Source organism: Oryctolagus cuniculus, chromosome 15, assembly GCF_964237555.1.
Source record: "Oryctolagus cuniculus chromosome 15, mOryCun1.1, whole genome shotgun sequence".
NCBI lineage: Eukaryota > Metazoa > Chordata > Mammalia > Lagomorpha > Leporidae > Oryctolagus > Oryctolagus cuniculus.
The window spans coordinates 65,386,532-65,413,480 of NC_091446.1; the positions used below are offsets into that span (position 1 = coordinate 65,386,532).

Sequence of the window (26,949 nt, forward strand, 5' to 3'; positions counted from 1 at the left end):
GTTATTGAGTTTTTTTTTTTTTTTTAAGGTGAGAGCCTAACTGAAAATTCTGTGCTAAATCAGCACCTAAGTTTTTCTTTCACTGTTATAAAAATAGTGGGCAACATTTTTTAAGTGTTTAGGAGCGTGTAATAATGTACTCCCTCATTCCCCCTTCAACATACACACAGAGGAGGCAAGTAGGAACACCTTATTTGATCACAGTTGTTTAGAAATATTGTATCTTTGTGTTAACCTAAAATTTTATTGCTTACTATCAAATTTTTCTAAAAACAGCATTCCACAGTCTTATTTTCCTCAATTCTTAGTTTTCTGTATAGTGTACAGTAGATATATATTTTTTTTTTGACAGACAGAGTGGACAGTGAGAGAGAGAGACAGAGAGAAAGGTCTTCCTTTGCCGTTGGTTCACCCTCCAATGGCCGCCGCGGCCGGCGCGCTGCGGCCGGCGCACCGCGCTGATCCGATGGCAGGAGCCAGGAGCCAGGTGCTTTTCCTGGTCTCCCATGGGGTGCAGGGCCCAAGCACCTGGGCCATCCTCCACTGCACTCCCTGGCCACAGCAGAGGGCTGGCCTGGAAGAGGGGCAACCGGGACAGAATCCGGCGCCCCGACCGGGACTAGAACCCGGTGTGCCGGCGCTGCTAGGTGGAGGATTAGCCTAGTGAGCCGCGGCGCCGGCCTGTATAGTGTACAGTAGATATTTGAGACATAGACAAAAACCAAAACAGTGTTAAGTTATTTTAAAAATAATCGAGAGGTGTGGACATTTAGCCTAGCAGTTAAGATGCTGATAAAGATACCGATGTCCACATTGTAGTACCAGAATTAAAAACTTGACACTGGCTCCTGACTCCAGCTTCCTGTTAATGTTGACCTTGGGCAGTGGCCCTGATACCTCAGGGTTACTGCCACCCAAATGGGAGACCTAGACTAAGTTTCTGGCTTCTGGCTCCTGTCCTGGCACAGCCCCTGCTGTTGTGAGCATCAGAGGAGTAAACCAGATGAGAGCTATTTGAGGGAAACCTATTTTTGTAAAATTTGTACAGGTGTAATATAATTTCTTAAAAAATTGACATCAGCAGCAAGAAGATTCATTTAATTCTCCCGTAGTTTGTCCATTAGATATTTACTGATTTTTTTCAGGGTTTTTGTGTTGTTTTCTTATTGATTATCTAGTGGCTGTCTGGCACTCTTCTGAGATATTGTGGAATTTGGGAAGGCTGAGCTGCTATTTGAAATGCCAGCATTCTATATTTGAGTGTGGCATTTAAGTTCCGCCTTCACTTCTCCTGCAGCCAGCTGTTGTGCGCATGTCCGGAGGCAGCAGATGATGGCTGTACTAGGCTACCTACTACCTCTATGGGAGACTCATATGAAGTTTTGGGTTCTTGGCTTTAGCCTGGCCCAGCCCTGGCTGTTGAGGCATTTGAGGAATGAATCAGAATATGGAAGATCTCTCCCTTTCTTTTACTCTCATTCTCACTCACTTCTTTTTTAAAGTGAAGGCTTTGACTTAGATACTTATTTTTATTTTTTTAAATAATTGTTTATTTGAAAGAGTTACAGAGATAATTAAAGCCAGAAAGAGAGGTCTTCCATTCCACTGGTACACTCCCCAAGTGACCGCAATGGCCAGAGATGAGCTGATCCAAAGCCAGGAGCCAGGAGCTTCTTTCAGGTCTTCCACATGAGTGCAGAGGCCCAAGGACTTGGGCCATCTTCCACTGTTTTCCCAGGCCATAGCAGAGAGCTGGATCGGAAGTGGAGTAGCCGGGACTTGACGCTGCAGGCTGGGGCTTTAACTCACTGTGCCACAGTGCCGGCCCCCTCACTCACTTTCACTCTCTCTCCCCTTCCTCTTTGCCTCTACCCCTTTTGACCTTCTCCCTCTCCCTTTGTTTTTATGCCTTTCAAATGAGTAAAATTTTAAATAGATAGTCCTTAATGCTATGAAACGTAATCTTAGAGTATTCAGATTACTTGCCCCATATCAAAGAGTTAGATGAATGTGAAATTAAATCCAAGACTGTCTGTCACCAGTGCCTTTGTCTTTCACTGTTGAGGAATGCTGCTTTCTCTTATGACTTTGTTATGAAATCATAAATGATTATCAAATTGGTCTTAGAAATCCTTGGTAAGGAATTTGGCCATTTAGGGCCTCCTTCTTCCTCCTTCCCTTCCTTTTGTGAGATCTCAGCCTCTGCTCTTTGCTGGAATACTCACTTCATCAGTATTGGTACCCCCTATTCTACTCCCAAGGTTCTTGTGTTTCAGTGCATGGAATTTTTTTTTCTCTTTGGTTACACAGAGCTTCTTGAATCTGTAAGAGTATGTCTTCAATCAGTTTTTGAAATTTTTAAGCCCAAAGCGCACTGAAGTTTTTCCGTCCTTTGAATAATTCACAGGACACAAATGTTAGATCTTTTAGTGCTATCTTATCATAGGTCTGAGTCTTTTTTTTACTTTCTGAAAATCATTATTCCTTTTTTCATGTTGGAAATTTTTACTAATTTATCTTTAAGTACATTCACTTTAAATGTATTCTCCATTTTGCTCGTGAGCCCATTTAGCGAATTTTAAAATTTGTTAGTAAATTTTTAAATTCTAAGCTTTTTATGTTTTGTGCTTCTTTTTGGAGTCTTTCATTATTTTCCATGCGTTTTGAGAGTCCTAGTACTTTGTGGTTCTCCTTTTTGGTTCTCTGGCTAGAGAAAGGAGTCTTCATTTTCCCAGTGGAGCAGCTAGGAATCACACTGGCAGCTTGATATGGGATGATGGTGTTGCAGGCAGCTGCGTTTTAAACAACTGTGCCACACACTGGCTCATCCAACTTATTCTTGATGCTTTGAGCTCACATGCCTTCAAAATTTGGTTAATGTCACCAGAGGGAATCTGCTCTTTAGTATAGGCCCTTCATTTCCAATTTTATTACTTTGGCCTTACATAATTCCAAAATCCCAATGTTTTTCTCTCTTATCCTCTGCTTTACCCTTGTGTTCTACTAAACCCAAAGTCTGGGTGTTCAGATTCTGGATGTAACCAGTATAGATAGGTGCTTTTCCCTACAACCCAAAGAAGTACATATGGATCTTTAGTTTCTATGTTCCTCTCCTTCTTAGACTTTTACTGCTTTCGTATTGTGTTTTTAGTTCTTCTGCTGGCCTGTCTTTTGTTTTGTAAGCACTGCCAGACTGGGAGGATTTTCTGCTTTTGAGATGATTTTGGTTAACCACCTTAGCATGCCATTCAGTTTCAGAATTCAGCAAGCGTGCTATGGGGCAAACCAGCTGTGTATTTGAAGTTTGGGAAATGTCAAGTTTTGTCCCTATTACCTCATATATTACTGGTTCCACATCTGGGCAGGTGGGACAAAAGAGTTGCCAATTCTGGGTGACCCTCTATAATAGTTCTCACCTCCCTCGAAATTTATCCACCTTGTCCTTGTTGCATCTGTAGCTCTTTGGTACCTTTGACAATAGGACTTAAGATTTATGTGGCTTTTCTAGTTGTTGTCAGTAGGAATGTTGACTGTTATGCACTGTATGCTACTCTGAATCGGAAGTTCCATATGTGATGTTTTGATAAAAGTTTTAAATATTTGGGTGTTTCTGATGAGTGATTTTTTTTAAGTTGAGTAGAGAGAAATAATTAGTGACTGCTTGACTACTTTCTCTCCATATCTGTTACATATGTTTCTAGAAATTTTCTAGGATCAGAGAAACTCAGGCCCCATTATAAACCATGGACTCTCTGATAGAAATAACAGCTGAAAGCAAATCAATAAGGGGTTGGGGGTGGTGGTAGTACAATTTGTGTTTTAGAGCTGTCTGTGAACATGTGGCCAACACTCATGGTTAACCAGGAGACTACACATTCTCATTTTGAGAACCGTTGTCTGTAATATTTTCTTTTTTCTGAAATCCTTGTGTGGTTTAAACTTGAATGTCAAACTATTCACTATTTAATGACAGGTATACATTGCTTTAGTGAAATTTTGTTGTGTGCTTTTAGCAGTAAGCTTGAATCAGAAGCAGAGCTGAGACTTGAACCCAGGCACTCAGTTTGCTTTTAAAAGGGTAGAAACCTAATGCATATCATTCTTCTAAATTTAGGAATAATTCACTTTAGTTTAATCATCATTGCTTAGATACAAAGTGCTTTTCCACAATATATGTGATAATTTTATGTGCCAAAAACTTCATCTTTAGAGTTATAAATAGGAATAATTAAATCTTTAAACGTTTTAGAATTGAGTAAGGACTTATCTAAACAACACATGCTTATCAAAGAAAATAAAATTACAGGTTAGAGAAATACCTTTAAATTACGATCCTTATGAACTAATAGCTGAACTTCAGTTTTGAATGAGTGTTACTTTTTCCATCTCTTCAAAATATGCTTAAATATAAACACATGTGGGAAATGTTCTTTTGGCTTTTATCAAACTGACGTTTAAGTGATTTTTTTCAACCTCACTAAACATTTGTGGTTAAAGATTTCAAAGCTTTGAATCTTTTAATTTGCCTATGGATTTCTCCCCATGTTATTCTATTAACATTTGGTCTTAATAAGTGTAACCTGTTTAGAATTATTGATGTTTTTCATTTATTATTTGGTTAGATGAGAAGTTGACGAAAGAACTTGATCAAAAATTCACTTGGCAGTTACGAGTGCTTTCTTAAGGAAGTTAAACTTTTGGGGTTGTACTGAAGAGATTTTAATTAAATGTCTTACCTCTCATGTCTGTCCTTATAAGACGCATAAAGCTATTGATGTTTGCTTCTGTGCTGTAGTGATGTTGGTACAACATGAGGTCTTCTTTTATCTTCTGATAATATGCAGTGCTTTTGTGCACTCTAGCCATCTAACTAGATGTCCATCCATTCTGTCCGTCCATCCATCCACCCATCCATCTCTGTTTTCTTGCCCCTGAGTTTGGGATAACACAGTGGTTTTAGTTTCTATGACTAGAAATTGTGAGGCACAGTTTTGTAGACATTTTCCACTTCATGCTTATTGAATCTTAAGTGATTTTTTAATACAGAATTGGCATTGTGTTATAGGGGTATAATCATAAAATACCTTTTAATTTCAAGTAGTATTTTTTTCATGTAAAATAAATAGAAGGATTAAACATAAAAAATTAAGGAGCTATTTTGGTTCTGTAATTTCTTCTTTCCCTATTATCTTCCTATTATTCTTAGAAAATACCCACTGAGGTACTATAAGTGCTAAAAGTACGTGATATTTTAACCTACTCCAAAGGAATTTGTAAAAAGCAACTAAGTATGTAGCATTAGAGAAGAAGATACAACATATAAAATGTTAAAAATTGATGTCTCCTGGACTGGTGCTGTGGCATAGTGGGTAAAGCCAGCATCCCATATGGGCTCTGGTTCTACATCTGGCTGTTCCATTTCCGATCCAGCTCTCTGTTTATGGCCTGGGAAAACAGTGGAAGATGGCCCAAGTCCTTGGGCCCCTGTAACCACACAGGAGACTCAGAAGTGGCTTCTGGCTCCTGGCTTCAGACTGGCCCAGCTCTGGTCATTGCAGCTTATCTAACCAGCAGATAAGGCCTCTCCCTGCCTCTGCTTCTGACTCTGTAACTCTGCCTTAATAAAGTCTTTAAAAAAAATCTATGAATCCTTTGAAAGATGTATAGGTGTTGATTGTATTATTGTAAGGGGGAGGTCTTCAGACAATTCATGAAAATACTTATTCTGAAAAACTATGCATGAATATAAAGTGGAATTTTACGCACCAAAATAAACTTGTTTTTAAATTCTATTTCCACACATTTTTGAAATACCCTCATATTGTGGGTGTTTGTGTATGTGTGTATGTCTCTCTGTGTGTGTGTGCTTTAAAAACAATTTGTTTGAAAGATAAAGTGAGAGAAAGATACCTTCCATCTGCAGGTTCATTCTCCAAATGTCCACAGTAGCCAGGGCTGGACCCGGACAAAGCCAGGAATTGCATCTGGGTCCCCTAAATGGGCAGCAGAAACCCAATTACTTGAGCCATCATCCACTGCATCTTCAAACTCATTAGCAGGGAGCTGGATCAGAAGCAGAGTAGCCAGCACTTGAACTAGCACTTATGGGCTGTTGGTGTCAACAAGTGGCAGGTTAACTAACTGTGCCACAGCTCTGGTCCCTGTGCTTTTATCTTTCTGCCTTTCCACAAGGTCAAAACTATTTCAAAGGCAGAAGTTTAAAAAATACCTCTCTAAAATTCTATTTAGAAAATTGGAATAATGGTTTTATCTCAGAAGATTAATTTGCACTTCATATGTGCATCATTGTGGCTCTGTGTTCTTGTGTGTATTTCTTTCTGTATATGTAAGCCGCTATGTATGTACATAGTGTATAATATATAACATAACTCAGATGTATCAATACATCTGAAATTTGGAATTTCCTCGATTGATTACCTAGCTTATATATATTTTTAAAAGTCAAATTTATTAAGATACCTTGAAACATTTTATACATTAAAATTTACCATTTTGCATACGAAATTCTATGAGTTTTGATAAAAATAGTTGTATAACCATCAACGAAATAGAAAATCTCCATTGTCCCCAAAGTTGATAATTCTGCATCTTTTCTATCTTCAGCACCTGGCAGCCACTGCTGTGATTTTTATCTTACCGTTTTATCTTATCCAGAATGTCAGATAAATGGGATCATATTATATAAAGCTCTTTTGTGTCTGGCTTCTTCAATATAGCTAATGTTTTTGAGACTTATCCATGTTGTTGAAAGTATAGTTGTTCATTTCTAGTTTTGCTTAGTAATGTCTTATAAGGATGTGTCAGAATTTCTTTACTCATTTAGTAGTTAATAGACATTTGAGTTGTTTCAGGTAATTAACAAGGCTGCTAAAAATATTTGTGTACCTGACTTGTCTAGTAAATATATGCTTAATTTTTTAAAAAGTTTCCAAATTGTCTTCCAAAGGGGCTGTATCATTGTGTATTTTCATCAGCAATGTATGAGAGTTCTAGTTAGTTTGCAACCTTGTCAGCACTTAGCCTTGTCAGTACTTAGCATTCTCAGGTTTTCTTCAGCCATTCTAATAGATGTTTATGTTTGTGATTTTGATGTTGATTACCATAGTGACTCATGATGTTGAGATCTGTGCTTACTTGCTATCTTGGCTGTATCTTTTCTTCATTAAATTTTTTGGCCCCTTTTTATTGGGTTGTTTTCTCAATGAGTTTTGGGATTTTCTTTTAATATTTTTTGGATAGTGTAACCTTTCCAAAGCTAGTCTTTATAGTAATTATTATTAAACAGTCTATCTATAATAATATATTTTTCAAATAGTTGATCAGTTATGCTTAAATCAGAAATTAGGAATAATGCTTTAGTGCCAGTAGTGGCTAGACTGTTGCTATGCATGTACTCAGGCTGAGCACAGAGTGTCAGACTTGTCAGGGATTAAATTCATGTAATATGAAATACTGTACTTTGGTTAGCCTCTTAGTTCTTTCAGAAAATAAAGGTTTATATTTATAAAGCTTCCTACTAAATATTTCACATTAATGTAACTTTGCTGTTTTCTTGCCAACTTAAATTATTTGTTGAATACTTTAGGGTTAAAATTGGGATAATTTGGGAAGCAATTTTTACAATAAAAATCAAGTAAAGAAAAAGAACTTGAGGGGCTGGTGTTATAGCACAGTGGGTTAAGCTGCTGCCTGTTACACTAGTGTCCCATATGATTGCCAGTTTGAGTCCTGGCTACTTCACTTCTGATCCTGTTCCCTGCTAATAAGCCAAGAAACGCAACAGATGACGACCAACGTATTTGTTCCCCTGAAACTCAAATGGGAGATCCAGTTAAAGTTCCAGACTCCTGGCTTTGGCCTGGCCCAGCCCCAGCCATTGTGGCCATTTGGGAAGTGAACCAGTGGATACAATCTCTCTCTCTGTCTCTCTGTCTCTCTGTCTCTCTCTCTTTCTGTAACTCTGACTTTCAAATAAATAAATAAATTTTAAAGGAAAAAAATAAAGAACATAATCTCTGATTTTTTTTTAGTATCATAAATGCTATCTGCTTTATTAATTTGGACTTTGGAAATAGGTTGGTTTAGGAAAATGGATTAGGAACTGTCCTTTTAATTCTTCTGGCTTTTTGGTTGAGGTGTTGGGATGTCCACTCCATTCAGAAAGAGAGATTCAAGTAAGATGAATGTATAAAGTACTTACCCTGCCATATATCACTTGCTATATAAAAAGCCACATAAGGAAACTATGTAGACATTACCCAAAAAATATAAGGCTATCATAAACTTTTTCATCTTTAAATACCTTAGAAAATAGTTAAAATTTTTGTGTAATTATTTCCCTATGATGTTATAGTTTTGAGGTTCATTAATGTTTTAGCCTGAATTTTTTTAGTTTCATTAGAGATATACAATTCTTCATCTTTTCTTTGACATTTTTCAGTATTCGTACAGAAGAAACAACAAAAAATTGGTGTCAACCAAAAACAAAATACAGAGAAAACCAGTATATAACACAGATGCCCAGTCTTTCCATGAGATTAAAGGCAACAAATCTTGCCATAGTACACTCAATTCCTTGCTATTTTATTCAGCTGTTTAATAGTTCTGTTAGTTCCTTATGATTTTCTTATCTTCTTTCCTAGCGCCATCCAACTGGTCATCCAAACTCTATACCTTAGAATTACCATCCCTTTTCTCAGTCTTCCTCTGGCAATTATTTTTGATATCCTTTGCCTTCAGCCTTAGAATAGTTCTTTACTTTGGTCACTTCTCTATGCCTGTGGTTCTGGTTCTCATCCTCTGGTATGAACTGTAGTCTCAAGGCAGATCTGCTTTTTACTGCACCTGTTCTACAGACGGTGCTGTCATCGTTTTTATAGGAATCTGTTTCATACTTCTTAATATGCAGATTTTAATAATTCTAAGTAATCTTCAGAATAATATCTTCGTTTATTAGCCAGAGAGTTCCCTTTGTCAGTTTTTACTACTGTGATTTTGACCTACATTTCAGTAGGTGTTTAACCTGTTTTTCTGAATAGATCATGTTCTTTGTTTTATCCTCAGACAGGAATATTTTTTCTCTCTGTCAAATTTCAGATCAGATGTTAACGTTTCTCTGACTCATTCATTCAGAATCACTTTGTTCTGTGTTTTTCATTTGTCTTTGTTCTAGATATAGTTTTTGAGATAACTGTAGAAAAAATTGTTCTCCCATTGTAAAATGAGGTTGATTTTTAAATATTTATTTGAGAGAAAGAGAAAGACAGACTCTCAGAGAGAGAGGGCTCCCATTGGCTGGTTTACTCCTCAGATATTTGTAGCCCTTGAGACTGGTTGGACTGAGCCTAACCCAGGAGCCAGAACTCAATCCAGTTCTCCTGTATGGGTGGCAGGAAGCTGGTTACCTGCGCCATCACTTGCTGTTTCTTATGGTCTGCATTAGCAGGAAACTGGACTCAAGAGGTGTACTCAGAGATCAAACCTAGGTACTCTGATGTGGGATGTGGGTATCCTAACCTACATCTTTTTAAAAGATTTATTTAGTTTGAAATTTAGAGTTACAGAGAGGGAGAGACAGATCTCCCATTCGCTGGTTCACTTTCCAGATGGCCACAATGGCCAGCACTGGGCCAGACCAAAGCCAGGAGCCAGGAATTTCATCCAGGTTTCCCATTTGGGTAGCAGGGGCCCAAACATTTGGGTCATCCTCCACTCCTTTTACCAGGCCATTGTCAGGGAGCTTGAGCAGAAGTGGAGAGCTGGAACACAAACTGGTGCCCATATGGGATGCTGGCATTGCAGGCAGCGGCTTTACCTGCTACTCCACAACTCTGCCCTCCTAATGTACATATTAATTTCAAAGCCTAATACCTGCCCCTGATGTTGATTATTTTGTTTTTTTTTTTTTCATTACTTAACAGTTTAATACTTATTGGGTAACCAATAAGTATATAAAACAAATGTATAACAAATATACATTTGTTATATGTGTATATATATTTGTATTGTATATATATTTGTATAGCATATATACAGATGTATAAAATACTCATAATTGCCTCTGATTTGGAGATAACCACTGCTAATAACTTGTTTATGTTCTTCCAGGTCCTTCTTAGTACACATGTATTTGGGTTGTTTAGTTTATAAATAAAAAGATATTGTGCCTATATTTTTGTGACAGTATTTCTAAACTGAAGCAACATGGAAAATATCAGTAGATAAGAATATATAACATTAAAAACTTTTTAGTGGAAGCAGTGCATACATAAAGCAAAAATAAATCAGAATGGGCTAAGCATTTGCCCTAGTGGTTTTGCCTTGTGTTAGAACACCCACATCCCCTATCTCTTGAGATTCAGACCCATCTTTGTGATTCCAGCTTCCTGCTGAGGTACACTCTGGAAGGCAACAGGTGATGTTGCGACTGATCAGGTTCCTGCCACCTACCTGGGGAACCTGGAGTGACACTCCCACATCTGTCTTCAGCCCCTAGCTTGGAGCATTGAGGGCATTTGGGGAGTTAACCAGTGGATGGGGGTGAGGGGAGCGTGCTCTCTATCTCCTTCTCCCTCTCTCCCTCTGTCTCTTTCCTCTTTCTCCTTCCTCTCCCCTTGCTGCTGGAATAAAAAATTAAAATTTTTAAAAATAAAGATGAAAAATTAGACATTTCTAAGATTTCTGATTTTGGGAAATGGAACTATCCTGCAATTCATCAAGATGTATCAGTCTTAAATTCAGAATAAAACTGAATTTGGCCATTATTTTTCACTGCTATTTAAGAAGTCCTGGTTTCTTTACCCAGGCAAGAAAAGGGTAAGAAAAAATGTCATTTTTCACAAAGGATGATTATGTACAGAAATATTTGGAGCTAATTAGAGATGTTAGAAACATGGATATAAAATTTGACACAGAAAATTGTGCTTTTTAAATTCCAGAAACCAAAATTAAGTTTAAATAAACAGCATTTACGTTACTTCAAATGTGTAGGAAGTATTAAGCAGTGACTCTAATAAAAGATGTGCAGGACTTACGCCAAACATTATGAAACATTATTGAGAGATTTTAAAGAAATTCCAAATAAATAGATTGAGGAATGTACTATGATCATGGATTGGATAATGTAATATTGGCTAGATATCATTTTTCCCTGTTTAGATAAATTGAATTAGTACAATCCCAGTCAAAAATTCTGACAAGCTGTGTTTCTGTGTTTGGCAGCTATTGTAAATTGATCCTGAAGCCTCGTCAAGCACTCATGAAGAAACAAGACACTTGTCCTTTATTAAGACTTACAGTTTGTTAGTCGTTAAGACACCATGAAATCTGTATATGGATAGATGTGTCAGAATAAATAGCCCAGGCATAATTGGGCATGTGTGTGTGTGTTCTATAGGGCATTGGTGCTTTGAATCATGCCAGTGTCCTTTTTTGTTCTCTTTTCTAAAAATTTTAAATTTTTTAAAAATTATTTGACAGGAAGAAAAAGAGAAAGGCAGAGATTATCCATCTGCTGGTTCACTCTGCAGATGCTTGCAACAGACAGGGCTGGATTAGGCTGAAGCCAGTCCGAGTCTCTCACATGAGTGATAAAGACCTAAATACTTGACTTATCACCTGCTGCCTCACAGGGTGTGCATTAGCAGGAATAGAATCAGAATTGGAGCTGGGACCCAAACATACTCTGATATAGGATGCTGGTATCAATTAAGTGGCATTTTAATCACGGAGCAAAATGTCTGCTCCATTCTTTTTCTTATTCTAGCTAGTTGGCTCCAAAGATATTTGTGTTTTTAAAATTGTATGTTTATTTTACATAACCTCAAGAAATTTATAAAAAAAAAGAAACTCAAAATATTATAAATAAAAATTACTTCCCTCTGTGTCTGCTCCAAAGCAGTTCAAATACTGTTCACAGTTACTGTTTTTATTTTGGAGTGTGAATCCAAATAATGTGTTTATGCCATATTTCGTAATCATTTATTTACTTCAGATAAAGACAAGGGACCAGCATTGTGGCACAACAGATTACTTTGCATGCAAAGCCAGTATCCCATGGTAGAACGCCGATTCAGGTCCCTGCTGTTCCACTTTTGATCCAGCTCCCTGCTAATATACCTGGGAAAACAGGAGAATATGACCCAAGTGCTTGGGACTCTGCCACCAGTGTGGGAGACCTAGAATTCCTGACTCCTGGCTTAGACTCAGCCCAGTCAGGTCTCCTTTGTGGGTGGCAGGGATTTGACTATGTGCGGCATCACTGTTGTCTCCAAGGAGTACATTTGCAGGTCACTTGGAGGCAAGAGGCATATCTGGGGCATGAACTCAGGTACTCTGATAAGGGATGCAGTCATCCCAAAGTAGCATCTTAACCACTTGCTTATCCCCTATTTCTTTCTTTCATTTTTTTTTTTTTTGAAAGATTTATTTATTTACTTGAGAGGTAGAGATAGAGAGGGAGAGACAATAAGTTCTTCCATCCCCTGGTGTACTCACCAAGTGGCCACAACGGCTGGAGCCGGGCCAATCTGAAGCCAGGAGCTTCTAGCAGGCCTCCCCCATGGGTGTAAGAGCTCAAGCATTTGGGCCATCCTCCCCTGCTTTCCCAGGCCATAGCGGAGAGCTGGATCAGAAGAGGAGCAGTAGGGACATGAACCCTGCACCACAAGTGGAAGCTTAGCCCAGTACTCCCACAACTCTGCCTCCCCCTTCTTGAATAAACAATTTTATACAGTGGAATTACTGATTGAAGTCACAGCTCCACTAATTTTGTTTTGTTTTAAGGATTTATTTTATTTATTTGAAAGCCAGAGTTATAGAGAGACAGAGACAGAGACAGAGAGAGACATAGAAAGGCCTTCCACCCATTGGTTCATTCCTCAGATGGCTGCAATGGCCAGACCTGCACCAATCTGAGGCCAGGAGCCAGGAGCTTCCTCCAGGTCTCCCATACAGGTATAAAGGCCCAAGGACTTGGGCCATCTTCTACTGCTTTCCCAGGCCAAAGCAGAGGGTTGGATGAGAAGTGGAGCAGCTAGGACTCGAACCGGCCCCATGGGATGCCAGCACTACAGGTGGTGGCTTCACCTGCTATGTCACAGCATCAGGCCCCCAACTCCACATCTGAACCAGCTTCCTGCCCATGTGCCTGGGAAAGCAGCAGAGGATGGCTTAAATACTTTGGTCCCTCCCACCCACGTGAGAGACCCAGATGGAGTTCTGGGCTTCTGACTTCTCTCTGGAGCAGCCCCAGCCTTTGTGGCCTTTTGTGAAGTGAACCAGCAGATGGAAGGTTTATCTGTCTCTGTCATTCATCTGTCATTCAGCATTTAAAATAAATAAAATATTTTTTAAAAAAAGATTTTATTTATTTGAGAGGCAAAGACACAGAGGGAGAGACAGAGAAATCTTCCATCCACTGGTTCACTCCACAAATGGCCACAAGAGCTGGAGCTGGGCCTATCCAAAGCCAGGAGACAGGAGCTTCTTTGGGTTCTCACACTTGGATGCAGGAGCCCAAGCACTTGGGCCATTTTCCATTGCTTTCTCAGGCCATAAGCAGAGAGCTGGATCAGAAGAGTAGCACCCGGGACACTAACCTGCACACATAGGGGATGCTGGCACTGCAGGCAGAAGCTTAGCCTACTCCTCCATGGCGCTGGCACCATAAATAAATCTTTTTTAATAATGCATACTGTTAGTTAACTGTATTGGAGAATGAAGAATACAGTGCAAATTAACACTCTCAGTTCATTTACTTTCCTCATCTTCTTTAATTTTTATATATTTTAGTTGTAATGATTGACTTTATGACACAATATCTTTAAAACCTCTTTTTAAAAGCATTGATTATTAACATTTGAAATGCTCATGGGCTCTTCTCCATGAAAGGGAAGGGAACTAGTATTTTTCACTTTGATCTTTTCTTTTTTCAATCTTCTAAGTTATATGTAATTTTTAAAATATTCTGTTTTGTAACTATAATTATGTATCTTGTGTTTCATCTCTACATTGATTCTAGGTTCTGAACACCAGTAAAACATCATTACTGAATAATTAGATAAATATTATCCCCTGTAGAACCAAGTAATGTGTTTGAATTCACAAAAGTGAACATAAAGTCTTTTATTATTAAAAATTTTCTATTAAGTAGAATTCTACATGTAATAAGATGTAATGAACACTTTTAACTTATGGCTTCTTTTATTTTCAGATTTGTATTGTATACTCATTCTTTTTTAAACATGTTTTATTTATCGCCATACCTCCTCCTCAGTAATTCTTTTTCACATCCTTTAACAAATTGAAAAACAATGTTTTTCCAGTTATTAAGTTAATAATTGTTATAGACAGATGTTCAGTTCTACTTTCAAAATCTTTTTTTCTTCTTAGCATACACTACGTTATTCCATTATCTTTTTGCATTCTGTATTCCTTAAGAAGTTTGGTATTCAATTTTTTATCCCTTTTTAAGTGATAAATGTTCTTGACTTTAGATGCTTTTAAAAAGTTATCTCTTAATTTGGCCGGCACTGTGGCTCAATAGGCTAATCTTCCGCCTTGCAGCGCTGGCACACCGGGTTCTAGTCCCGGTCAGGGCACCGGATTCTGTCCTGACTGCCCCTCTTCCAGGCCAGCTCTGTGCTATGGCCGGGGAGTGTAGTGGAGGATGGCCCAGGTGCTTGGGCCCTACACTCGCATGGGAGACCAGGAGAAGCACCTGGCTCCTGCCTTCGGATCAGTGCGATGCGCTGGCCGCAGTGCGCCGGCAGCGGCGGCCATTGGAGGGTGAACCAACGGCAAAAGGAAGACCTTTCTCTCTGTCTCTCTATCTCACTGTCCACTCTGCCTGTCAAAAATTAAAAAAAAAAAAAGTTATCTCTTAATTTAAGAGATTTAATAAGATGTGTCCAAGTATGGGTCCCAGACCACCCTTTCTGGTAAGCTGCTTGGCGTTAGGAGAAATTTGATGATTACATTTTTCTTTTTCTTTTTTAAAAAAAATTTTCCCCCTAGCATTTCTTCTTCTCCTTTTTTTAAATTTATCTGTCTATCTATCTATCTATCCATCCATCCATCCATCCATCCATCCATCGATCCGAAAGTCAGAGTTACACAGAGAGAGGAGAGGCAGAGAGAGAGAGAAAGTCTTCCATCTGATGGTTCACTCTCCAATTGGCCACAACAGCTGGAGCTGTGCTGATCCGAAGCCAGGAGCCAGGAGCTTCTTCCAGGTCTCCCATGTGGGTGCAGGGGCCCAAGGCCCTGGGCCATCTTCTACTGCTTTCCCAGGCCATAGCAGGGAGCTGGATTGGAAGTAGAGCAGCTGGGTCTCAAACGGGTGCCCATAGGGATGTCGGCGCTTCAGGCCAGGCCGTTAAACCGTTGTGCCACAGCACCACACGCCCCCCCCCCCCCCCCCAGCATTTCTTTTTTAGCTTTGCTATCCCTGTTCTCCCATTCTGTAATTGCTTTTAATTGGGTCTTGACCTACCTGATCATTCTTTATCTATTTTAATTTTTCTTTCATATTTTGTTTTGCCTATATTTTCTATCTTCTTTCTTGGCATTTTCCTTAATTTTGGCTTTTCTATTTTTGTATTCGCTTTTGTTCATGTCTATTCTTATTATTTGGATCACCCATCCAAATACTGATTTCTTTTAAAGAAAACTATGTGGTAAAGTAAATTTATATCAATCTGCTGTTGTCTAGTTGTTCCTTTTCAGATAATTAAACAGACAAGGTTCTCTCTACTATCTGTAGTATCTACCTTTAAGGCAGATAATCAATAATAGTATGGATGTTCTTCAAAAAGTTAAATAAGGAGTTACCTTTTTTAATTTTAAAAACTATTTGCTGGTTTATTTGAAAGAGCAACAGAGAAAGAGGGAGAGACGGGGTGAGGTTGGGGGAGAAGATGTCTTCTATATACTGTTTCACTACCTAAATGCCCACAGTAGCTGGGTCTGGGTCAGGCTAAAGCCTAGAGTCAGGAACCCAATCCTGATCTCCCACATGGGTGGCAGCCATGTCCCATTGTTTTCCCAAGCACATCAGCATGAAGCTGTGTTGGAAGCAGAATAGCTGGGACTTGAACTGGCATAGCAGTGCCTTAATCTGGTGTACTACAATGCTGACCCAAGGACCTTTTGATCCAGCAATTCTACTTCTGAAAATATATTTTCAAGAAAAATGAAAACATATGTGGCCGGCGCCGCGCCTCACTAGGCTAATCCTCCACCTTGTGGTGCCGGCACACCAGGTTCTAGTCCCGGTCGGGGCGCCGGATTCTGTCCTGGTTGCCCCTCTTCCAGGCCAGCTCTCTGCTGTGGCCCGGGAGTGCAGTGGAGGATGGCCCAAGTGCTTGGGCCCTGCACCCCATGGGAGACCAGGAAAAGCACCTGGCTCCTGCCTTCGGATCAGTGCGATGCGCTGGCCGCAGTGCGCCGGCCGCGGCGGCCCTTGGAGGGTGAACCAACGGCAAAGGAAGACCTTTCTCTCTGTCTCTCTCTCTCACTGTCCACTCTGCCTGTCAAAAAAAAAAAAAAAAAAAAAAACATACGTACAGAAATTTGTACATGAATGCTCATAGCAACATTACACACAGTATACAAAAGTTGGAAGCAACCTAGCTGTCCATTGACTGATGAATGGGCAAACAAAATGTGATATATCCATACAATGCAGTATGTTTGACCATAAAAAGAAATGAGGTACTACTGATAAATGGATATGTACAATGTGTGAAAATATTATGCTAAGTGAAATAATCCAGTCACAAAGACTACATCTTGTATGATTTCATTTATACTGAATTGTCCAGAATAAGCAAAAAATATGAAGAAAGTATATTAGCGGTTGTTTAGGGTGGGATGGAGCGGCTGATGGGGAGATGACTTTGATAGCTAGAGGGTACAAGGTTTTGTTTTTGTTTAAAATTGCGGTGATGGTGGCCGGCGCCGTGGCTCACTAGGCTAATCCTCCGCCTAGCGGCGCCGGCACACCGGGTTCTAGTCCCGGTCGGGGCGCCGGATTCTGTCCCGGTTGCCCCTCTTCCAGGCCAGCCCTCTGCTGTGGCCAGGGAGTGCAGTGGAGGATGGCCCAGGTGCTTGGGCCCTGCACCCCATGGGAGACCAGGAAAAGCACCTGGCTCCTGGCTCCTGCCATCGGATCAGCGCGGTGCGCCGGCCGCAGCGCGCCGGCCGCGGCGGCCATTGGAGGGTGAACCAACGGCAAAGGAAGACCTTTCTCTCTCTCTCTCTCTCTCACTGTCCACTCTGCCTGTCAAAAAAAAAATAAATAAATAAATAAATAAATAAAAAAAATAAAAAAAAATTGCGGTGATGGTTGTACAACATTTGAATATAGTTGAAACAGTTGGGTTGTACACTCTAAATGGATGAATTGTATGACATTAATTATATCTTAATAAAGCTGTTACTAAAGGTGGGGGGCCAAAAAAAAATGGAAGTAGAGAAGAGGAAAAGGCAGGATCGTGAGGGGAAGATGGGGAGAGAGAGAAACTAGGAAGCTAGTTGCCAAAGGAAGACTTTACCATGACAGATGGGCACACTTAAATTTTACTCCTGTGGTTAAGGTGGAAGTGGTTGGGTAATTACTCTGGTTTTCCAAATACAGTCTTTAAAGTAATTACCCTTCCTCTATTGTGTCTCCTGCCACTGCTTTGTGAATTCTGTTAGATTTGCTTTCTGATAATCTAGAATGTGTAATTTCTCAATTTTGTGGTCTGTTTGTATCATCTTTCCTTGCCTTGTGGTGATGTTTTAATTTTTTCATTTTTAAACATATAAAATGTGGTTTTGATATTCAATAAGACAAGAAAGAGGAAGCAAAACATGCTTCATCATTCATCTTGAAGTGAAGGGCCCTATAATTTTCATACCTCTTCAACTTATTCCAAAAGTAACATTTTTAAGTAAAATTTTGGTTTCTGTAAAAAACTGACTCAGTAGTCTGGAATAAAGAGAAATACGCACTGACTTCTGTATGTTTGCAGATAACAAGTAATCGCAAGACTTTGATTCTGATTTTGATTCACTGATTTACCATATAGGGCCTTCGTTTTTGCTTATTTGTGAATTTTTAATTTTTATTTTTAATTTAAAAAATTTCTTTATATGAGGTGAACAAATTTCATGTATTTAATATATACAAATAAGTTTAGGATCATAATGATACTTCCCACGCTACCCTCTCTCCTGCCCACACTCTCACACTTCCTCCTCCTTCCTTTCTTATTCTTTTAAGCTTGACAATGACATACTTTTAAATTTTATTTACATTATACGAGTTTCATGTATTTCATATATACAGATTTAGGAACATAGTGTGTTTTAATGTACTTCTAGTCAGATCCTTAAGTGTGTTTTAATGTACTCCTAGTCAGAAATATTTGCATTAGGACAATGATAGATGCTAACATTTTTCTCCTGTGATTTCTTTATAGGTTTGATGAACTTGTAAAAAAATTCAAAGTCGAGTATCATGCTGGCGGCTCTACCCAAAATTCAATTAAAGTGGCTCAGGTTGGTTAATTGTTTTAAAACAAAAATATTCAAAATATGATCTTGCATAATTGTTCTCAAATTTCTTGTAGCATAGTTTTCATTTTGAATTGGAATTTAATAGTGTTACCCACCCAGTAAACAAAAATTAATTTAATTGCTGTTTCTTTGGTTAGTAGTAAGCTTGATTATCTTTTATTTAGCTTGATTATCTTTAACATTTGTTCATTGATTTCTTTCTTAATTACTTGTATCCTTTCACTATTTTATAATTTTTCATGTATTGATTTGTTGAAAATCTTTGTACATATGGATAGTATTCCTTTTTACTCTATAAACATATTCTTATTTGTTGTTATTTGTCTCTGTTTATATACTATAAATGTATTAAATTGTTCTTAACCCATTAAGTCCCAGGTTTTTAATTTTGTAAATATTTCAGTGACATATTTACTTCAATGTTACCATAAGTGGCATATTGTTCAATTTAAATCTTTATAGGTTTTTAAATAAGAGGACAATGGGACATAATGGGTTAATATAACTTTGTGTTTTTAGTGTAATTAAACTCTGTGGCTTCTGCATTTTATGTATTTCTTAGGACAGTCCTATTACATTATAATACACATTCCTCTGTTATATATATATAATATATATATATATATATATTTTTTTTTTAACAAAGCACATTCTGTTACCTCCTCAGACTTTTCTCCTCCCAGATCTGTGTGGCTATTAGTTATTCACTAATGAATTCTTTTCCTTTTTTTGGGATCGTTATCAATTTCCACCTAATTAAACTTTATTGTATAGTTAATATGAAGTCCTTCACATTTGTGCCTGATGCTACTCTCTTAGTAAAAGTCTGTGCCTACTGTTACTCTTTTATATTTTTCACAATATTTCATGTGTGTTATAACAATGTATTCTAGCAATGGTCTATTCCAGTTTTTATTAAGGCAAAAAAGGAATTTTTAAGTTGTGGGTAACTCATCCAATATTTTAATTTTGTTGTTAGTGTGTGTTTGGAAAGCCTATCCTGATTCTCAGACTAATGAATATTATTTTGTACTGTGTAAAGAGCAGCTCAATTAATTCAGCCAACATTTACTGATAGGTATAAAATACTCTGTGCTCTATTATAGACATATCAGTGAATAAGAAATATTCTTGCTTATAAAATTCATGCTTATTTTGGGAATCTTACTATTTTGCTTATCTTTAAACAGTGTAGTAAACACTTTGAAAAGGTAAACAAAATTACAGGAGCCAGAATAAAAATTCTTTAATACTCATCTTTGAGTGCTCATATTTTTCCTGAAAGCTTAAAGACAAAACTATATATCTCCCCAAGTAAAACTCCAAAATGCTTTTTAATTTCTAATTGAAACATGACAATTTCCATTTTTCCATGAGGATTTTTTTATTGCATGTCTTAGATTTATGAGAACTTTTATTTTGAACTAGGAAAACAGATACCCACAAAAAACTTTTTTTCCTTTACCCGTCCCTTCAGTATAAGAATTGCTTGTCAATCTGTTTTCTAAGATTCTTTGCTAACTGGTTAGTGGAGCCTGTCACGGGAATTCCAATGAAAGGGGCAACGATGATGCTGGGTTCCAGGTCTGTTACTCTAAAATAACAACTTTATTTTATCTTTCTTGTGTATTAGTGTCAATTCAGGATTTAATTCTTTTTTTTTTTTTTTTTTTTTTTTTTTTTTGACAGGCAGAGTTAGAGAGAGAGAGAGAGAGAAAGGTCTTCCTTTTCCGTTGGTTCACCCCCCAAATGGCCGCTATGGCCAGTGCCCTGCGCCAATCCGAAGCCAGGAGCCAGGTGCCTCCTCCTGGTCTCCCATGCAGGTGCAGGGCCCAAGCACTTGGGCCATCCTCCACTGCCTTCCTGGGTCACAGCAGAGAGCTGGCCTGGAAGAGGAGCAACTGGGACAGAATCCGGCACCCCGACCGGGACTAGAACCTGGTGTGCCGGCGCTGCAGGGGGAGGAGTAGTCTAGTGAGCCACAGCGCTGGCAGTTTAATTATTTTAAAAGATACACTTCCTAGGGCTGGTGTTGTGGTATGGTGGTTTAGTTGCTGCCTGTGATGCCGGCATCCCATGTGGGTGCCGGTTCACGTCCCTGCTGTACCACTTCCTGTCCAGCTCCCTGCAGATATGCCTGGGAGGGCAGCAGAGGATGGCCCAGCTTCCTGGGCCCCTTCACCCACGTGGGAGACGTGGAGGAAGCTCCAGACTCCTGGCTTCAGCCTGGCGCAGTCCTGATGTTTGCAGCCTTTTGGGGAGTAAACCAGCAGGTGGAAGATCTTGCTCTCTGTCCATCTCTCCCTCTGTCTGTGTAACTTTACCTTTCAAACAAAAATAGTTTGGAGGTAAAAACTTATTTTTATCTCATACCAGCTAAGAGAATTAACTACCAAAGAAAGCAGAAGATAAGAATTGTTGGTGAAGGTATATGGAGAAAGTCAAAACCTTGTGCACTGTAGGTAGGAAATGTGATGGGGCAGGTGCTATGGAAAACAAGATGATGGTTCCTCACAGTATAAAAAATAGAATTACCACCTGAGCCAGGAATTCCTTTTCTGAGCACACTATGGACTGAATGTTTGTGTTTTCTAGTCCTTCCTATTGGCAGTCCGAACCCTCAGCATGATGGTTTGTGTAGGTGGGAGCGTCAGCTGGTAATTAGGGTAAGATGTTATGAGAGTGTGATCATGATTGAATTAGCGCCTTTGTAAAAAGTTCAGAGAGCTTGATCTCTCCTTGTGAGGACCTGGTAACAAAGCAGCTTTCTGCGAGCTGGGAAGTGAGCCTTGACCAGGAACACAATCTGTTGGTTCCTTGAACTTGAATTTTGTAGCCTTGCAAACTGTCAGAAATAAATTTCTGTTGTTTGAGTAACATAATCTATAATATGTTGTTGTGACAGTCCAAACAAGACTATAGTAGGTATACATACACAAAAGAAATGAAAGCAGGGTATCAAAGAAATACTTGTATGCTGTGTTCCATACAGAATTATTTACAATAGCCAAAAGGTGGAACAAGTATCTTGTCAGTGGGTAAATGGGAAAGCAAGATGTGGTATATACAAACAGTGGAATATTATTTATCCTTAAAAAGGAAGTATTTTGACACATGCTAGAACATAGATGAACCCTGAGGACATTATGTTCTTAAACCAATCGTTAAAGGATAAATACTGTATGATTCCATTTATATGAATTATCTAGAATAGTCAATCATAGAAACAGAAAGTGAAATGGTGGCTGCAAGAGGCTGCAGGGAGGGAGATGGAGAGTTATTGTTTAATAGGCACAGAGTTTTGCAAAATGAAAAAAGTTCTGGGATGGCAATATTAGTTGTATAACAATATAAATGCATTACGTGCTGCTAAAATATGTAGTTTAAAATAGCTAAGATGGTAAATTTTATTAAGGACAATGTATCATCATTAATGCATATTGAAAAATAAATCTAGAATTGCCTCAGTAGGGAATATTAACATAATTCAAGTTGCAGCTTTAATTTGCTTATTCTGTAATTAATGAGCCAGTACAACAGGTCAAGAGCATGGTTCTTTCCTTGGGAAAAACTGTAGTGGCTATAAAGTCATGAGCATGTATTCAAATTTTTGGGAATTTTTGTCTGCAAATGGGAGGTTAAAGATGACATCAGTTAGAAATTGTAAGGATTACAGTTGGTAATGAATATTTTAAAAATTATAGTATTGTTTAAATGACAATTTGGAAAATACTGGTGTTTGAGGTCTTCTCATCACCTCCCCCCTACCTCATCTTCACAAAATGAAGGTGTTGTTTATCTATTAGTAGAGCAACCAGATAGTATTTTGCTTGGCTTTTCAGTTCCCCAGAGATTTTTCAAACTACTTTTCCATTCTGAGTGATGATTTAGTTAAATTGTAAAATTGTAATTTCTTCCTTGAATAACAGTATAGTTTTTTTTTTTAAAGATTTATTTATTTATTTGAAAAGGAGAGTTACAGAGAGAGTGAGAGAGACAGAGAGAGAAAAGATATTCCATCTGCTGGTTCACTCCCTAAATGGCTGTAATGGTCAGGGATGGACCAGACTGAAGCCAGGAGTCACAAGTTTATTCCAGGTCTCCCAAGCAGTTGGCCATCTTCCACTACTTTCCTCCTCTTGGAGAGAGTGTAGTTGTGCTGCTTCCCTATGCCAGGTCAGATGAAGGCGGCATTTCTGAGTCCTATCATGGAGTGTGGTAAATGTTCAAAAGTACAATTAAAAAAAAAAAAAGATTGATTTATTTATTTGTTTGGAAGTCGGAATTACACAGAGAGAGGAGAGGCAGAGAGAGAGAGAGAGAGAGGGAGAGAGAGAGGTCTTCCATCCTATGGTTCACTCCCCAGTTGGCCACAACGGCTGGAGCTACGCCCATCTGAAGCCAGGAGCCAGGAGCTTCTTCCAGGTCTCCCACGTGGGTGCAGGGGCCCAAGGACTTGGGCCATCCTCCACTGTTTTCCCAGGCCATAGCAGAGAGCTGGATCAGAAGAGGAGCAGCCAGGACTCGAACTGGCACCCCTATGGGATGCCTGCCACACAGGCATAGGATTAACCTGTGCCACTGCGCCGACCCCTAAAGGAATGTTTTTCAAAACTGTACTTTTGAGGCTGGTGCTATGGTACAGTGGGTTAATGCCCTGGCCTGAAGTGCCAGCATCCCATGTGGGTGCCAGTTCGAGTCCTGGCTACTCCTCTTCTGATCCAGCTCTCTGCTATGGCCTGGGAAAGGAGTAGAAGATGATCCAAGTCCTTGGGCCTCTGCACCCATGTGGGAGACCAGGAAGAAGCTCCTGGCTCCTGGCTTTGGATCGGTGCAGCTCTGGTGTTGCAGCCATTTGGAGAGTGAACCAATGAAAGGAAGACCTTTCTCTCTGTTTCTCTCTCTCACTGTTTGTAACTCTACCTGTCCAATAAATAAACAAAATCTTTGAAAAAGAAGAAAAAGAAAAACATTCCTTTTAAAATAATTTCTCAGATTTCCTTAGGCAATTGTTTATAGTAAGCACTGGTCCTTTGTACATGGTATAAATATTTATTTTACATCTAGTAAATGCTAGTCATTGTGCTAAGTAGTAGCTGGTAATTTAAGCTATGTTGTCTAAACATTAAATTTAATCTGAAAAAATACTTAGAGTCTATTATCCTGATAATAACTCTGAATATATCCTATGGGTTGAATGAATAAAGAAGTACAGGTTAGGTGTAAAGCTGTCTAAAAGTCCAGGTTAATTCAATAGAAAAAAGATGACCATGACTGCCTACTAGGGAAAGTGGGGTGTGTTGTGTGTGTATTTGGTTTGGTTTGGGCTGTTGGCTTACAAATTTGAACTGTCCTTCAACATCGAAAACAACTGGATTCTACTTCTCATTTTCTGTATCACTGAAGAATGTAGTTAAGAAATGATGGAGTTGTAACTTACGGCCAAATTTGATCCACTGGTGGCCTAACCTGTACATTGTTTTAAAAGGTTTAGGGGCCTTTGGCTTAGTAGGCTGCCTCTGCCTGTGGTGCTAGGAAATATGGGCACCAGTTTGTGTCCTAGCTGCTCTTCTGTTCCAGCTCTCTGCTATGGTCTGGGAAGGCAGTGGAAAATGGCGCCTGCACCCATGTCAGAGACCCGGAAGAAGTTCCTGGTTCCTGGCTTTGGATTGACTCAGCTTTGGCCATTGCAGCCATTTGAGTAAATCAGCAGTTGGAAGACCTTTCTGTCTTTCCTTCTCTCTGTATCTCTATCTGTTAAATAAATAAATAAGTGAAAGGAAAAAAATACAGCATTAAACAGAGTTTTAAAAGATTGCCAACAGTTGATTCTCATGACATGTAAGTTATATAAAAACAGGATTTTTTGCTTCTGTTTTGAGGCCTGTCAGGACCCAAATTTCTAAATAAAATCTTCACTTGGACTGAGGAGGTAGTTCCACTTTGATTAGGTCTTGTTTTCTAGTTTGGTACATACTATATACCTCTTTATTATTCTTTCAAGAGGGAAGGGTGACCAGCCATCCTTACTTGCCCATGTCTGTCTCATTTTTAGCAATGAAAACTGTATATTCTGGGAAACCCATCTCTGTGAAAAAGACTTATTATTTTGATGATAGATACAGGAGTTGGAAAAGTAAGATGGTCAACAAAATAAGTGCTAAATGCAATACAGATTTTAGTGTCAAATCAGTGTGGCTTAAGTTACCCACCTTCTGTTCGTTCCTTTGACCACTGAGACTGGTAATGGTCATGCATTGTCCTATCACTGAGAGTGAAGTGAATTAGGTCTGTGTGCTAGGCAGGAAAACAGCCTTCAGAGATGCCCACGTCTTAAATCCTGGAACTTATAAATAAGCCATATATAGCATCATTACCATGCATATTTGGTTAAGATTATGTTTCCTGAAATGTGGAGATTATTCTCTCAGGTTGGAATCAACCTAATTATGCATAGACATAAAAGTACATGAGAAAGGAAGGCAAATGGATCCAAAAAGCTTAAAGCGTGAGATAGGATAACTACTAAATTTGAAGATGGAAGAAGGAAGCCCTATGCCCAGGCATGAGAGTGGTGTCTTAGTAACTGGGACAGCCCTCAGATGACAGTAAGAAAATGGGGAGGAGCATCAGAATTAGTACTGCCAAGAGCTTACTTTTGGCTGCAGCCTGAATGAGCAAGTAACAGGTTCTCCCTTTAAATCTCCAGAGAGGATTGCAACCCTGCTGACACCTTGAGTGACACTTGTGTCACACTTTTGACTCTGTTAATACAATAAATTTGTGTTGTCTAAGCAGGTGAGTTTTTAGTGATAAACTTCGACAGCAGTAGAAAACTATAGTATAGTGTGCAACTTAATGGTGCAATTGTAAGTGTTAAAAGTTAATCCTTGTCACATAGTTGTGTACTTGTACTGAGATGAGTAATTTAATTTTTCACATTCTGAATATTCTAACTATGTTTAGTAAGAGTTAGATGAGTAATTTAATTTTTCACATTCTGAATATTCTAACTATGTTTGGTAGGAGTTAGATAATAAATGGAAAAAGATTATAATACTAGCACCACCATGGCCCAAAAAGAAGCCTAAATGACTATGATGTTTTAATGATTAAAACACATGTAACTTGATTTAGGAACTAAGAAACCAGATAGAGCCTACTGTACAATATGCAGAAAATGATTTTGTAGTGGACATGATAGAGAAGGGAATGCAAAAGCAAATATGAGGATTGACAGATGATTTCTCTTCAGTTAGTCAGTAGTTAACTCAGTTTCCAAAAAAGATACTGATGTTCATTTGAAAATGGTGATGTCTGAATTCACCAAGACATTCCACACAAATGTATGTACATTATTATATTATGATATTATATTATTATTATACATTATTATATTGGACCTTTGATTGCTCAATGAAACAGAATGAGGTTATATTTCCTGAATCAAAAGTTTCACCTCTAAAGACTTGTGGGAGAAACAAAGGGTACATTTTGGTAATGATTATGTAGGCCCTGTACAATGTGGAGCTTATTCTGTCAGATCTTAGCAGTCATACTATCATATGTCATTCCATATGATAAATCATGTCAACAAAATGATATTTCCAAAGCTTTCAGGGTATTTTGATTATGAAATCATGTTCTTGGGAATTTTAGTGAAACCACAAGCAACATAAAACAAAATATTGTTGATGTCTTGTGAAAAGGTTTTCTAGACTTACATACCTTAATATTTGATGAGCAAACAAATATAATTTTTTAATTTAAGGTATAAAAAGTTCATGTATTTCATATATACTGATTTAGAAGCATTGATATAAAGTTTTACACAATCTATTGTATACTTTCTACTAATGAAAATGAAAAGATATTATCTGCTAAATATCTTGCATTCCTTGTATTTAACAAGGAATGTGATTTGCTTCCCTATGATTCTGATGCTTTTGTTATGAACACTTTGGGTCACTTCAGTTTTTCAAAATACATAGAAGGACTTAATGTGATTTCTGGCTTGAAAGAAACAAATGAAAATGACCACCATGGATATGTACCTAAGATGACTATGATTGTTGCTGTGCCTAGAAAAGAATCTTTGCAGGAAAATATTATCAAAATGTGAAAGAAAAGTAATGTCCTCTAAGTTGCCAAAACACTGAGGATGAGAATGGGAAATAAGACTGCAGTAAAACAAATAAGCATTTTATACGCCATTTTTCATAAAATGTTTGATGATAATTGAAGAGGTCATAAGGAAGCTATAAGAAACTCACAAGTTAAACAAATTGATCAGTTTAGTGTGGTAAGGTTGCTTCAAAACTCAGCATGGAAAAAGTCACCAGAAATGGGCACCCAAGAGTTAAA

At 38.5% G+C, this 26,949-nt stretch overlaps 1 protein-coding gene across 2 annotated transcripts in view; it reads left to right on the forward strand.

Annotated features, from left to right (window-relative positions):
• The window catches only part of ADK (adenosine kinase), a 604,142-nt gene that overhangs the window by 178,809 nt on the left and 398,384 nt on the right, over positions 1 to 26,949 (forward strand). For both annotated transcript variants that reach the window (XM_008269935.4, XM_008269936.4), the window contains exon 4: positions 18,489 to 18,567. In XM_008269935.4, the coding sequence (XP_008268157.1) occupies positions 18,489 to 18,567 (79 nt within the window). The remainder of the gene's footprint in view (positions 1 to 18,488; positions 18,568 to 26,949) is intronic.